Source organism: Ostrinia nubilalis, chromosome 12, assembly GCF_963855985.1.
Source record: "Ostrinia nubilalis chromosome 12, ilOstNubi1.1, whole genome shotgun sequence".
In the NCBI taxonomy this organism is placed as follows: domain Eukaryota; kingdom Metazoa; phylum Arthropoda; class Insecta; order Lepidoptera; family Crambidae; genus Ostrinia; species Ostrinia nubilalis.
In genome coordinates this window covers 7,995,424-8,008,521 of record NC_087099.1, presented here as the reverse complement: position 1 = coordinate 8,008,521, position 13,098 = coordinate 7,995,424, and the positions used below count along the sequence as shown (strand labels likewise).

Sequence of the window (13,098 nt, the reverse complement as noted above, 5' to 3'; positions counted from 1 at the left end):
CAAGCATACTAATGGCATGCATGCCTAAAGCGTCTTCAAAAATTTATACTGTGTGAAGGATAATAAACACAACTACGAATATAAACTACTCAGCTAAATGTGTATTCAGCTTAGACGGTAAAATCAAATGATATCGTGATCTAAAACACAAACAGCACCATCTATGAAAACAATGATGAAGCATTTTAATAGTCAGTCATAGAGTCGGATGGAATCTGTCATTTAATCATGCCTGCCTGATTGCCTGCCTAACTGAAAATTTCTAAACAAAGAAGGAAATTAAGGAAGGAAATTAAGTACCTGAGATCCGTAAGATTTTTAAAATTAATTTAAACACACAGTCATGGTATAGATTTATAAAGATAGGTTCAAAAAGTTCACATTTTAATATTTTTTCTGCTTCATCATAGACTAAAAAGACTGTGTTTAATCTGTATCAATACAGCTGTCAATGTCAGTGTCACACGTCATTAACTTTGCTCTATGGTCATTAGATTAGCCAACACAATTTTGGTTTGATTTGGAAATTGTAAACTATGTGCATTTAAATCAATAAAAGCTTAACTTAATACAATTATTATATTCAAAAGTTAAGCAAGGTCTGAGATCTTTACTACTATGGCATCCCATCTCAGCACGAAGGATCGCTTGCTCTCCTTGATCGATGATATCGAACTAATAGCAAAGTGAGTGTTTTACATTAATTCTTATTGAAGGATTGGATTCATATTGCTTGACGCGTAAGGTAATAACAATATTGTGATATTTACTACTATTTCAGGGAAATGATAGAAGTATCAATAGCCCCAAAATCTCAAAAGTTGTCAGCTGCAGATCACGCACAGTTGACGGATTTACTGCTTGCAAAGGATGTAGAACTCAAAAAGACATTAGAGCTTGCTGAGGAACAAGCCAAAATTCAACAGAAAATGAATGAACTGAAAGCTGAAGTGGATAATAAGGTAGTTATTGACCCTACAGTCCCTATTTCTTTGATATCTTGTTTATAAAAAGCTGTTGAATATCTATCGTTTCATTTTTATAACATAGGATCAAGACATTCATCACTTACAAAGGCAACTAAAAGACGCTGAACAAATCTTAGCCACATCATTGTATCAAGCGCGTCAGAAACTTGCATCTATTGTGAAGTCAAGGAAACGGCCTGTTTCTTCAGAAGATTTGATCAAATTTGCTCACAGGTAAATATTAGAAGGCCCTCTTCTAAAATATTAATTAATGCAAAAATCATGTAATATTTGCAGTACCCAAAATTCAAAATGGTCCTTAATAATCATATCCTACTGTATGTAACATCAACCTATGTACAGCTGACAGCACATTCATCATTTTTGTTGATAATAGTCTAGAATTACACAAGTGCTTGAGATGGCTCAATGTTTGGCTTGAAGTGCTGTCACCTGTACTTGGTATGGAATCAATAAATACTTATCATTGATCTCACCTTTAATTTTCCAACAGGATAAGTGCTTCGAATGCAGTTAGTGCACCACTGTCATGGCAGCCAGGAGACCCTCGTCGCCCTTACCCCACAGATCTGGAAATGAGGCTGGGAATGATCGGCAGACTCAGCGACATGCCAGTCAATGGCCACACTCCGTCTACTCTCAATGAGCTACACCGAATCACTACTGGCGGAGGTACTACAATTTTTATTACTCACAAATAAGTTTTCTTGGTACTAAATAATGACACATTTTTAATGAACTTATTCATAATGCATGTTTGGGTTTCCCCTTATTTAATGTTTACATAATCTAATTGCTGGCAACTTCCTCAATATCCAATAATTGCAACTGCACTTAATTTATAAAGTTATAACTGTTACACTCACTAAAACAGAACTGTATTGGTTCACAGAATAGACTAGAATACTGTTGTTCAACTATAATTACTTCCACATTTTGTAGTTTACACAAAGGCAGGTCAAACCAATTATTTGGAAACCTACCTATTTTAACACTTCTTTGTTTGATACTAAGTTACTGTATGTAACACACTATTTTTAGTACGAAGTAATACACATTATTTTTAATAAATTTAAAACTTCACATTTATGTTTCACATTTCACACTTCTAAGGGCAAACCTACAAAAATTGCTTCCAACACAAAGTTAACAATTGACTATCGAAGTTTATGGCAAAGTAACATAACATGTGCCTTGTTTTTTTTTCAGTTCCTGCTCCTACTACAAACCAGTTTACTTGGCATCCATCTGGCGAGCTACACATGTCGGTAGGCGGAGGGAACTCCGTGGCAATCGACGGGCGCGGCAAAGACTCTCACACACAAGAAGACGTGGAGGTCATGTCCACCGACTCAAGTTCCAGTTCCAGTAGTGATTCTCAATGAAAAATGTCTAGTTTATAAGATTTTAGGTAGTTCTTTGGCTATAAATTAATGCCCGTATTCACAAACATTACTATGAGATTTCACAGTGCGCGTGGACGCACAGGGTGACACATGAACCTCACTGTGCGTTCGATTTGCTGCTTCACTCAAGCAAGCATCGTTTGTGAATATGGGCGTAAGAGTAGCCGTTTGTGTAAGATGTCACGTGTACAGATTGCATTCTGTGATGTACACTTGTACAGTTAGCAAAATGTTGATACTGATTGCAATGTTGAACCTAAAAGTGTTTTAGTGAAATAAATATAACTTTTAAGGAGCTGTTGCCATTTTATTGCATATTCTATTCTAGTAAGGTACCCTTATATTTTATTGCGTAACTTTGTTTTGACATGATAATGATAGTGGTAATCCAAGAAAATCAAATTCTGCTTCAGCGTAATATTTTATGTTTAAAAGCTGGCATTATGTGGCATATTTACAACTCGTAACAGATCTTTAGGCTCTTACCTTTTTAGAGCGGGTTCTGAAATGCGCCGCAACAAATGCAGTAACGGAACAACTACCTAATTACCCGAATATTCCTGAAATAAACCATGCATTTTTCAAAGTTCTATAATCTAGGGTACTTTCAAACCAATTCAAACTTTTTAGCCGGCTCTGCCGGATTGCTAAGCAACGGACAGTTGCTATGGTTGCAAATATTATTGTGTACAGATTGTGTCATTGTCACTGCAGTAAATAAATATTTCTAGTTTATTCGTTTCTAGCGTAAATTAGCATAAAATAAAATGGGTGAAAGGGCTCCGGTGTCCGCTGAAGACACACTAGTTCGTTATGACAACCCTGTATTAGTAACTAAGCAGCCGGAGAAAGCTGTAAGTACTTTATTCCTCGCTCTACATTTTTATGAATTTACACAATATTATAATTTAAAGTAGTTATTTTCTAGGTTTAAATTATGTGTTATATAATTTTAGTCGTCACCTCGCGGAGCGACTGCAGCTCAACCGTGTGTGCCGACCGAAGCCAAACGAGAAACAGAGGAGATCTTGAATGCTATCCTACCGCCCAAAGAATGGGAAGAAGACGGCCAAATATGGACTCAAAAGGTTGGTTATCTTCTTGAGAAAGACAACTTGTGATTATTGCTGTGTATGGGCACAATTTAAGTGCTACGAGTGGTAAATTGCCTCTGAATTCCAATCCTCCCCGTTTCTATATGGGAGTAGTCAACCTCTCATTTTCAGGGTTGCAAGTTGCAAACTCTGTGTAGCCTGGATCCACAGTCTAAAAACCCAATCAGTGGACTTCCCACCTCTTTCTCTAGATATTAATGTCCTACCTCTTTCTCCAGATATCATCGACTCCAGCGACCCGGCTGGACGTGATCAATCTTCAGGAGATGCTGGATACTCGCCTGCAGCAGCGGCAAGCCAGGGAGACCGGCATCTGTCCTGTGCGCAGGCAGCTTTACACGCAGTGCTTCGATGAGCTCATTCGTCAGGTGAAACGTTTGTGATTAATGTACCTAATCTCTACCTATAGCAGCCTTTGGGGTTCGTCTTCGAACATAGACCTCCTCTTCAACCTTCCACCGACTTCTATCCCGGCTATTTAATTTGTAACAGCTTTGCAAAAAAGAAATATCTAGACTTGAAGTCGAGAGACATAACGGGCCATAGAAGACGCCACAAAGATGGAAATTAGGTAAAATATTTCCTTTACAACCTTGCATGCACGAGATCTGATCAGTGGTGGAACAATGTCAGTGTGTGAATGTGTTTCTGATTATTATTTTCAGGTGACGATAAACTGTGGTGAACGAGGCCTGCTACTGCTGAGGGTAAGGGATGAAGCTAGGATCACGATGGAAGCTTATCAAACCCTCTACTGCAGTTCCATCGCTTTTGGTATGAGGAAAGCATTACAGGTCAGACTCAAAATAAAATGAGTTTTTCTTTTTCACGTAAAAAAATCTGAATGAATTTTGATAAAATAAGGGGTTTAGTTTGAACATTACATAACAGTAGACGTGGACTCGCAAAAACTCACCCAATTTTTTTATTCACTATCATGATTTGATTTTCAATGTGACAAAGTTCTATCACCTTAATCCTTGATCATTTTCAACAGTCAGAGCAAGGCAAATCGGACCTTATGGACCAAGTAGCAAAGTTGGAAGCAGAACGTTCATCGTTAGAGAAGCAGTGCATGGAGTTGAAACAGAAGACTGAACAGTTGGAGCGTCGAGCGGCCGAGCTCAGGGCAGCCGAAGAGAAACGTCACCAGGAGGAATTGCTCGCTTTGAAGAAGACCAATGCCCAACTGAAGGTAAGGCAACATATACAATTCGTCACTATCGGCATCTTTTACATATTTCTCTATTCTTCGATGACGAGCCCAGTAAAATTTTTATTTTTGTTCTTTCAGATTAGCTTTTTTCGCTTTTCGCATAGGTATTATTTTTAGTAAGCGTGTCTTATTGCGTGTTTGGTGAGAGCCGCGGGTTTTGCAACTTTTTAGCGGAAAATGTAGCGTGCGTGTAATGTAATTTTTACTTTTCTTTTCTAGGCGCAACTGGAGGGCATTATCGCTCCAAAGAAATAAAGGCAGTGTTTAAAGCAGTATTAGTTCAATGTGTTAGTTATTTATAAGATACTTTTGTTGTTCTTATTAGTATGATAACTGTTTAAATTGTGTTTCAATATATTATTACAATTTATGTCTCCAGCTATGTTTTTTATAATATAATGTAGAATGGAAATGAAAGAATCTGTTAATTTTATTAAAATATATATTAAACCATTTAATTGGGACAAACATACAATATTTTCATTAGTTTACAATTCACATATCGCTACAGAGCCTTAGAAATGTATAAAGGACACACATAAAAAACATTCTTTCAATCGTTACACCGAAATTCATCCATTTAAATATGAATCAAACGCTATTACAATTCCATACATTCAACAGCGGAAATATACATTTTGATGAGATTAATGACGATAGATAGGATAAACAATTTTCACTTTTTACAGCTATTCGCTTCTGGTTAAAATGCAACAATTTAAATTAATTTTGTACAGCAGTACACAAATATTGCCACTGAAATAAAATAAAATTCAAATATTGCTGATTAAAATGTAACATTAAATAATAAAATAAGAACATTGCATAGAATCCATTTGAGAAAAATAAGGCACCACATACATATAGAAACTAAAAACGCTAAATTATTAAATTATAAAAATACTAGAACACCAGTAAACACAAATACTGCACGAATTAATAACAATGCACATGTAGATTTAAAAGTAAACTAAGAAATTATTATAAATAAGACAAGTTTACCGATGTTGCCTGTCACCATGTGATGCCAACGTTTTGTACACTTACAATGAGCCGACAGCTTTAATACTGCGATAAATCGATGGTATTTACAATACAATATCCTTCATGTACTCGCACCCTTATGTTTTAGGTTGCGAAGCATCAATCATATCCCCTAACTTTCATAGCAGGTACAGCATCATCTACAGTCAAACATTAAAACTTGCACGGAATGAAAAACATCATTAAAATTAAATACGTAAAGTATTCCAAGAATAATGATCTATTTAAAAATAGAAAGTTACTTATCGTAATTCTAAAATCTCCGTCGCAAAATCATAAGAATAAAAAAATAAAAATTGTGATAATAATAAAATGCATAATAAATGTACCTCGTTGGTGGATTTCTTCAAGTCGCCCCATTATGTAACACAAGAAGTCGGTGGAATTCTAAAGTTATTATCACAGTTCATAATACATAAAGTAGATGGAAACTCGTTAAGTGACATGTCGCTGTTCGTTTCGTTGAAGAAATCTACTATCGAGTTCGTTTTCGACTTCGAGTCGCGGGATAGTGTTGCAATGTCGATGTCATGTGCGATGTGCGGAGATCTACTGCGGTTGGTCGGTGTATGCGGTGAGGCGTTGCGAAGGGCCCACGGGGATGGTGGTGACGCGACCGGCGCCGCCGTCCAATAGCGGGTTGACGACTTGAACTATGTCGGGTTGGAGCGAGGTTTCGGCCCCGTCGACCTCCCCTAAACTCATCCCACCGTCGTCAAGGTCTGGCGCCGTCTCGCTACTCGGACTAGTGGTCAATTCCAATGATATAATTTTCTCTTGCGTTGTCTCCACCTGTCGAAATCGAACATGTAATACCAGCTGGGGTGAAGGGGCTTGGTGCGAATGGATATGGAGAGTGGAGAGAGCGGTGATCGCTATATGATGTGGGTTAGTTACGTTTACATGATTATACATGACTGGGCCACGGGGTATGATATGGAAACAAGGGATTCTCGATCCAAACGAAGATTCAAATAGTTTTAATGAATGGAAAACTTGAGTATACTCATTAGATGATATTTTAAGCTCAACCATAAGCACAATCAGCTACACTTTAATACAATCTATTTTAAGAAGATCCATTGCCAAGTCATCTTCTTGAGAAACCCCGACGAAGTTATAGATTTTTTAATCGATAATTTAATGTAAACAGTACCTCTAGTAGGAAAAACTTTCGAGTTCGTTTCGTTGCGTATTCAAAGTGTCATCGAAAAATTTTGTATGAAAAATTAAACAGCGCCCCCTAGGCCGGCTATAATATAGGGGGCGCTGTTTAATTTTTCATACAAAATTTTTCGATGACACTTTGAATACGCAACGAAACGAACTCGAAAGTTTTTCGTACTAGAGGTACTGTAGTTTTTGGTTGAACTCCAAATAGCTCATTATTATTTTTCATCATAAATCGATTGTGAAAACACACACACTTCAAGCCCGATATATGATCGAGCGATTAGCACAAAATGAGGTCATTCGATCAATACGATCATGAGAAACAAAACAAAAACATCAAAACAACACAAATGTTACAATTAGTTTGCAATTCTACAAGCGTTAATTTGCGTTGCGGTTAAGCGGCTATTAAACTAAAATAAATACATTGAGATAAAGGCAACAAACCATTTACTGTGTTCAGTGTGAAGATCCCGTGTCTAGAATCCCGGTATCGTCTGACAAATGATACACAACATTATATTAGCATGCCATGCCACAATCATGCAACACACTGTGTAAAATATTACACAATTTAAATATCAATACTTAAAATATTTATATGAAATTTTGTACTTCTAGTTGGTTGAAAGATCCTACATATTGCATTGTATAATAAAGAAAATCTAAATTGTAGGTATTGTACAGAAAGCCCTGAAAACCACAGTAAAATTAGTGACGTGTGAGTGTATGTTCTACAAGTTCATCTACATTTCTATGCTACTTTGAAATGGTGTTTCACGTTGTGCCAAGTATATCGTTAAGTGCATTTATAAGGCCCCGCAATATTAATAATCGAGTGTTTATACACGGACGTATTCTGTCAAGTCGGGTCAGTTGTAAAGAGTCGTAAGTCAAAAACAGTCTCTGTGTACGTGTCGAATAAAGTCAGCAGCGTCTAATTGCGCGTAAGCTAAGCGTATTGTAAAATACAAAGATATAAATAATAAAACCACACACGATACGGCATTGCTTATGTGTACAGCGTCTCGTAACAACTATGTAGCGCAATGTACAGTGCGACGCGTACCTCTTTTTCAATCACTTTCTCAATGTATTCGACTGTCCGCACTTTAGTCTCGCCGGTGGTGGGGCACACATACTCCTCGGTGCGAAGTGTTATGCGCTCGTCTAACAATTTTTCTTTCTCCTTCACCGCTAGTATAGGCCCCGGTTTTGTACGTAATGCGATACGTGGTAGAGGCCATTTCTATAATTTGTAAAGCCAATTTGACATTCACAACCCATTATGGACGGATTACGCCAGCCAAGCGACATATATCCTCACCCACAATTAATTATGTTAGATTCAATCAACACATTTGCCAATATGCTAACAGAGACATATTTTTAACAGATAATGAAAACTCTAACAAAACAATGTTTTTGTGAAAAATATGAGGAAACAAACAAACAAAAATAGTATGGAGGGAATCTCTATTAGAAAAGTAGTAATGAAACACCAAGTACAGTGTTAATGACCATTCGATGTTAAATGTTACGGACAAACAACATAAGTTATTGGATTATAAGGGTACATTCTAACCATTTGTTGGGAAAAAATAACAGTTCATAAATCAATCTATAGTTAGTTCACTCTTGTGTGTAGTTTGTTACTTTTTCCCAACAAGTAATGATTGTTCGTAGATGGCTTAGTAACTTTAACATGACAACATTCAATGAAAAGAGATATGGGAGTAAGATTTTACCTCGGACGGAGATTTGTCCCTTGGTGGCACTTCGCCAATGATCTCATTGGCTGGGCCCACGAGGCTTTTTATCACTTTCTGTGACTCGATTGCCTCCTGAAAAATTAATATAATTAAGAGTTATTTAAGCTGCATTTCAAATGATTAAACATATTTGGCATTTAATAGTGATCATACTACAATAGCTACAAATAGCAGTTGGGGAAAAACATTACTGAAAACCTGTTCTATTTACACAGTCAGAATGTTTTATTGCATAATGTATGAAAAAAAGCCGGATGTTTAGTAGTATAAAGTTATACGGATACAATTTGGTTTTTTCAACATATAGCTACGATATGGCTCTCAAAAGATAATATAAATACAATCATCAACAACACGACGGGCCTCAAACGTGACATCTATTGTATTACATAGTACATCAGTACTTACAGCTTGACGTTCCAGCTGTCACAAGAAAACACCAATATAATTAGACTAATATTATACCCACCTAGCCACTTTATGTACTATCGCTAACAGTGTTAACTGCCCATTGAAAGTCATGTCATCTCGTTCTATCGCAAAGAATCGCCATTTGATTAGAGCGAGAGCAAAAACGGAAATGGATAGTTAACAGTGTGTGCGTGTGTACTATGACGAAACCTATGATAAAAGGTAAAACAGGCGGGGATATCAGATGGTGCCCAGGGAATGCCAGACAAGTAACAAATATTAAAATTTAGACTCCGCCTTTATCCGAAAGTTTAGAATCAGTTTCGGTTAAGGTTACGGATATCCATAACATACCTGTTCCAAGGAGCGTAGCCTGGCCGCTCTCCAGGCCGCGCGGCGAGCGGCGCGCGTGGCCGCGTCTTCGCCCTCGCCGCCACGTCTCCTTTGAGACTTCGCTGACGGACTTACGCCGCCCAGGGAATAACTGTAGTCACAAAAAGATAAAGGTTTTAAATATTGTGATGATAGTACTGTAAGCTGACGTCTTCATGTAGACGTTAAATCTAGCATAAGTTGTCAAGATGACAGCTCGGAGCTGTTATCTCCTTTCCGCTCCACTTCACCAGAAATGGATCGAGCGGAGAAGAGAGATGTCAGGCAGACTCAATTTTCAAAAGAATTTGACAGTGGCGGCTGCGGCGTGGAGCGGAGTGCGTTTTCCTTTCATAGACAGCAATAAACTGACAAGCTGACAGCTACGCACAGTTTACAATCCTCTCGTCTCCGCTCCGCTCTGCCTTGGTGGAAACCGGGCCTTATGACATCCACGGAAAGAATGGAGCCATGGAGGTGATGCTAATGCTATGCTACTCTGCTAGAACCAGGCTATTATCACTATTTCATAGTTACTTATGGCCATATCGTATTCGTAGGGCTCGGAGTGCGAGCTGTCTCCGCTCCGTGCGCGATAACGCAGTCAACTTCTTCTCCCTTTCTTCCTACACTTATTAAAGGGAACTAAGAAGTCCTAAGGTATGTTACCTATGGCCATTCTCGTAGGGCTCGTCGTCGGAGTGCGAGCTGTCTCCGCTCTGGCGGTCCTCCCCCGGGGACCACGAGCGGAGCTCCGCACGTGACAGCGTGGCCATCTTTCTCTCCTCTTGCTTCTATTATAGAGGGAACCAAACAGTTCCTAAGCTAAGGGTTAGTAAGTCATAGTTACCTATGACCATTCTCGTAGGGCTCGTCGTCGGAGTGCGAGCTGTCTCCGCTCTGGCGGTCCTCCCCCGGGGACCACGAGCGGAGCTCCGCACGGGACAGCGTGGCCATCTTTCTCTCCTCTTGCTTCTATTATAGAGGGAACCAAACAGTTCCTAAGCTAAGGGTTAGTAAGTCATAGTTACCTATGGCCATTCTCGTAGGGCTCGTCGTCGGAGTGCGAGCTGTCTCCGCTCTGGCGGTCCTCCCCCGGGGACCACGAGCGGAGCTCCGCACGTGACAATGTGGCCATCTTCCTCTCCTCTTCTTGCTTCAATTTCTCCACCTCATCCGCTGACAGGAATGTGAATACTCGTTCTGCGGTGGCGATACGAGTGATAAATTAATAGATCAGATAATGTAGTGGCATTTATTGTTAAATGACGTGCGTCTTCTAAATGATGGTGTCATGAACGTCGCGCTAGCTTCGCAGACGCTACATAGCAATGTAAATAGATACATTCGTATGACGTTACGGAGATAAATGAATCCTAATCTATGTTCCAATCGAAAACATACAGCAGATTATTGCTGATTTTAAGATTGATCGGAAGCTGTAAAATGGGAATTAGTAAGCAAGAGAAATGACGAGAAAACTTACCTGGTTTTGGCGATGGCTTGTGACTTTCTTCCATTGCATTTTCAAAGAATTTTTTCTTATCGCTGACAGACGCCTTCACAAAATTTGCCGAATGAGGCGGGGAAGCCTAAAGAATATATTCATTAACATCAACATAGTGTTTCACGGTTAGACATTTTGTGAATATCAACATGAATAAACGATAATTTAAAAAAAGCTCATGATATTTACAAGCTATGAAATTCCCATCTCCAGGCTCAACACCCATGCAGTCAAGTTGTTATTCATATTAAAATAATAAATAAAATTGCATAAGTAAATAAATAAATCAAACATGCAAAATATAAGTAATTGCAAGTTAATAACGACGAATCAAATTAGGTAAATGACAAAAATATGGGGAATGTGGTCGGATGATCGATGTGTATGTTGTCAGTATTCTGGGTTGTCGACGAACACAATCAAAAAAAGCCGAGTGTGTGAGGGTAATGCCGTACATTGATGTTTACCTCGCCGATGGCGAAGGCTTTGATTTTGCTGCTCCATGCGGGTTTCTGGGCGGATGCGGGCGAGGAACTGCCTTCCCTCGGGAGGTCCGAACTATGCGACATTGCGTCATCGTCGTGCGCAGTCGTCACGTCGCCGAAACGGACTCTTCTTTCTGGCGGACCAATTTTGCACACGTCGCCCGCGTACAACGGGACGGCCTCAGTGACGTTTGCGTTTATATCCCTTCTCGCACTGGCGAGAGAGGGGGACACTTGCGCTTTATGACTTCTGCTATTCTCAGTTGTGCTGATGGGGACAGTGCAGGTGTATGGGTTGTATGTCCCCGCAACCGTAGTTAGAGATGGATATGGATTGAAGGGCTGAATGGGCGGATATGTAGTCGAGTGAACCATACCAGGTGACATATTTTTGACTCTCAAATCTTTTAACGAGTTGTGAATGGGAGTTGGACCTGGCCCATCGTCGTAGTAAGATCTGTCGGGGTGCAAATTGCAAGGACTGTGAGGGACGTGTGAAACTATCGGAAGAGTTTTATATTGGACATGCAAAAGTTCAGGCGGGTCTGGTTCTCCGCCGGGACTGACAGATAATTCATTATAATAATCTTCACTGTTGAGAGAAGGATATTCAAACGCACGGAAGACTTGTTGCGATGGCACTTCTGCAATAATGGCTGTTCGAGCACGGTCGTCTATGATCGGTTGCGGATCTGGGTAAGCGAAATAATTGACCGGCGGGGGTACTTCGCTTTCTGGCGAATTCGTCGTAGTAGAAGACTGCATGGATGTTTCCGCTACGACGGGCTCGGGGAGAATCAATTTTTGAGGGACTATCGTAATAGGTGGCATTAACAAATCGTCGTTATAACTAGTGTCACTTACGTCCGTATCAAAGAAAGGCGGTGGGGGGATGATGTGATCGTCGGGAAGAACGAGATTCGCTCGGGGGACGGGTTTCGAGAGTTCCGGCTCGGCTATCGGCGGGCGGTTTCGGATTAGTAAAGAGCTAACACCCGCGCATGCATCGTTAGTGTCGATTACGGGTTCTCTTGTTTCCTCATGCGTTTCATGCAACATTCGAGGGTTCGTTTTCGGTTCGTTCGTCGACAACGAGTGTTCGGGTTCGCGGTCTTGTTCCTGGATGAAACTAACTCGCTTCGTCTGTGGCTTTCGTGGCACTTTTGGTTTCTGTTTGGCCGGGGGAGGCGGCGGCGGCAGCGTGGGGCGGGACGGCGGCGCGCGGGGCGGGTCGACGGGCGTGCCGGCGTCTTCCGGGGGAGGCGGGGTGTGGGGGGGCGGCGTCTTCACCTTCTGCTGAGTGAACACCGCGAGCGGCGAGGGGGGAGCCGCTTGCGAACTAGACGACTGACCAAACCAACACATTGTACTGCACTGCGATACTTACGCAACGAATACTTTAGCTATACAACCAAACCGAAGTGTAAAGTGCGAGACGCCTCTAATATACAAGATATACACCGTCGCCATCTCACACTTTAGCATTAGCCAAGCTACTTGCACGAAAACATAGACCTGAATTTGGCCGGTCATAGAACTGGAAAATAAAGTCTGGCGCCAAACAATAACTAAGCTTAATTGGGAAAAGAAATCTTCCAAAATAAATGT

The 13,098-nt window shown here is 40.2% G+C and overlaps 4 protein-coding genes across 14 annotated transcripts in view; 2 read left to right on the top strand and 2 right to left on the bottom strand.

Annotated features, from left to right (window-relative positions):
• Positions 1–480: 480 nt before the first annotated feature.
• On the top strand, positions 481–2,691 carry LOC135076522 (mediator of RNA polymerase II transcription subunit 4). Its single transcript, XM_063970973.1, has 5 exons — positions 481–686; positions 782–962; positions 1,051–1,202; positions 1,483–1,661; positions 2,199–2,691. The coding sequence occupies exons 1-5, from the start codon at positions 619–621 to the stop codon at positions 2,372–2,374; spliced, it is 756 nt and encodes a 251-aa protein (XP_063827043.1). The 5' UTR covers positions 481–618; the 3' UTR covers positions 2,375–2,691.
• Positions 2,692–3,055: 364 nt separating this feature from the next.
• On the top strand, positions 3,056–5,106 carry LOC135076887 (putative inner dynein arm light chain, axonemal). The gene is made up of 6 exons (XM_063971397.1): positions 3,056–3,249; positions 3,352–3,483; positions 3,729–3,878; positions 4,176–4,304; positions 4,508–4,705; positions 4,946–5,106. The coding sequence occupies exons 1-6, from the start codon at positions 3,163–3,165 to the stop codon at positions 4,979–4,981; spliced, it is 732 nt and encodes a 243-aa protein (XP_063827467.1). The 5' UTR covers positions 3,056–3,162; the 3' UTR covers positions 4,982–5,106.
• A 44-nt stretch (positions 5,107–5,150) lies between these two features.
• Positions 5,151–10,282, bottom strand: LOC135076886 (protein scribble homolog). Of its 3 annotated transcripts, XM_063971396.1 has the most exons (6): positions 10,168–10,282; positions 9,481–9,610; positions 8,692–8,787; positions 8,013–8,192; positions 7,391–7,440; positions 6,473–6,562 (listed from the first exon to the last, which is right to left on the bottom strand). In XM_063971396.1, the coding sequence occupies exons 1-5, from the start codon at positions 10,272–10,274 to the stop codon at positions 7,423–7,425; spliced, it is 531 nt and encodes a 176-aa protein (XP_063827466.1). In that variant the 5' UTR covers positions 10,275–10,282; the 3' UTR covers positions 6,473–6,562; positions 7,391–7,422. The 3 variants fall into 3 exon arrangements, with proteins under 3 accessions (XP_063827464.1, XP_063827465.1, XP_063827466.1); XM_063971394.1 differs by lacking the exon at positions 7,391–7,440 and having other exon boundaries at positions 5,151–6,562; XM_063971395.1 differs by lacking the exons at positions 7,391–7,440; positions 8,013–8,192 and having other exon boundaries at positions 5,151–6,562.
• Positions 10,283–10,501: 219 nt separating this feature from the next.
• Positions 10,502–13,098, bottom strand: part of LOC135076885 (protein lap4) — a 91,977-nt gene continuing 89,380 nt past the window's right edge. For 5 of the 9 annotated variants that reach the window (XM_063971384.1, XM_063971389.1, XM_063971388.1 and 2 more), the window contains 3 exons: positions 11,461–12,837; positions 10,985–11,090; positions 10,502–10,701 (listed from right to left, as the gene is read on the bottom strand). In XM_063971384.1, coding sequence (XP_063827454.1) covers positions 10,526–10,701; positions 10,985–11,090; positions 11,461–12,837 — 1,659 coding nt within the window. In that variant the 3' untranslated portion in view covers positions 10,502–10,525. The remainder of the gene's footprint in view (positions 10,702–10,984; positions 11,091–11,460; positions 12,838–13,098) is intronic. The other 4 variants (XM_063971385.1, XM_063971390.1, XM_063971391.1 and 1 more) reach the window with 4 other exon arrangements.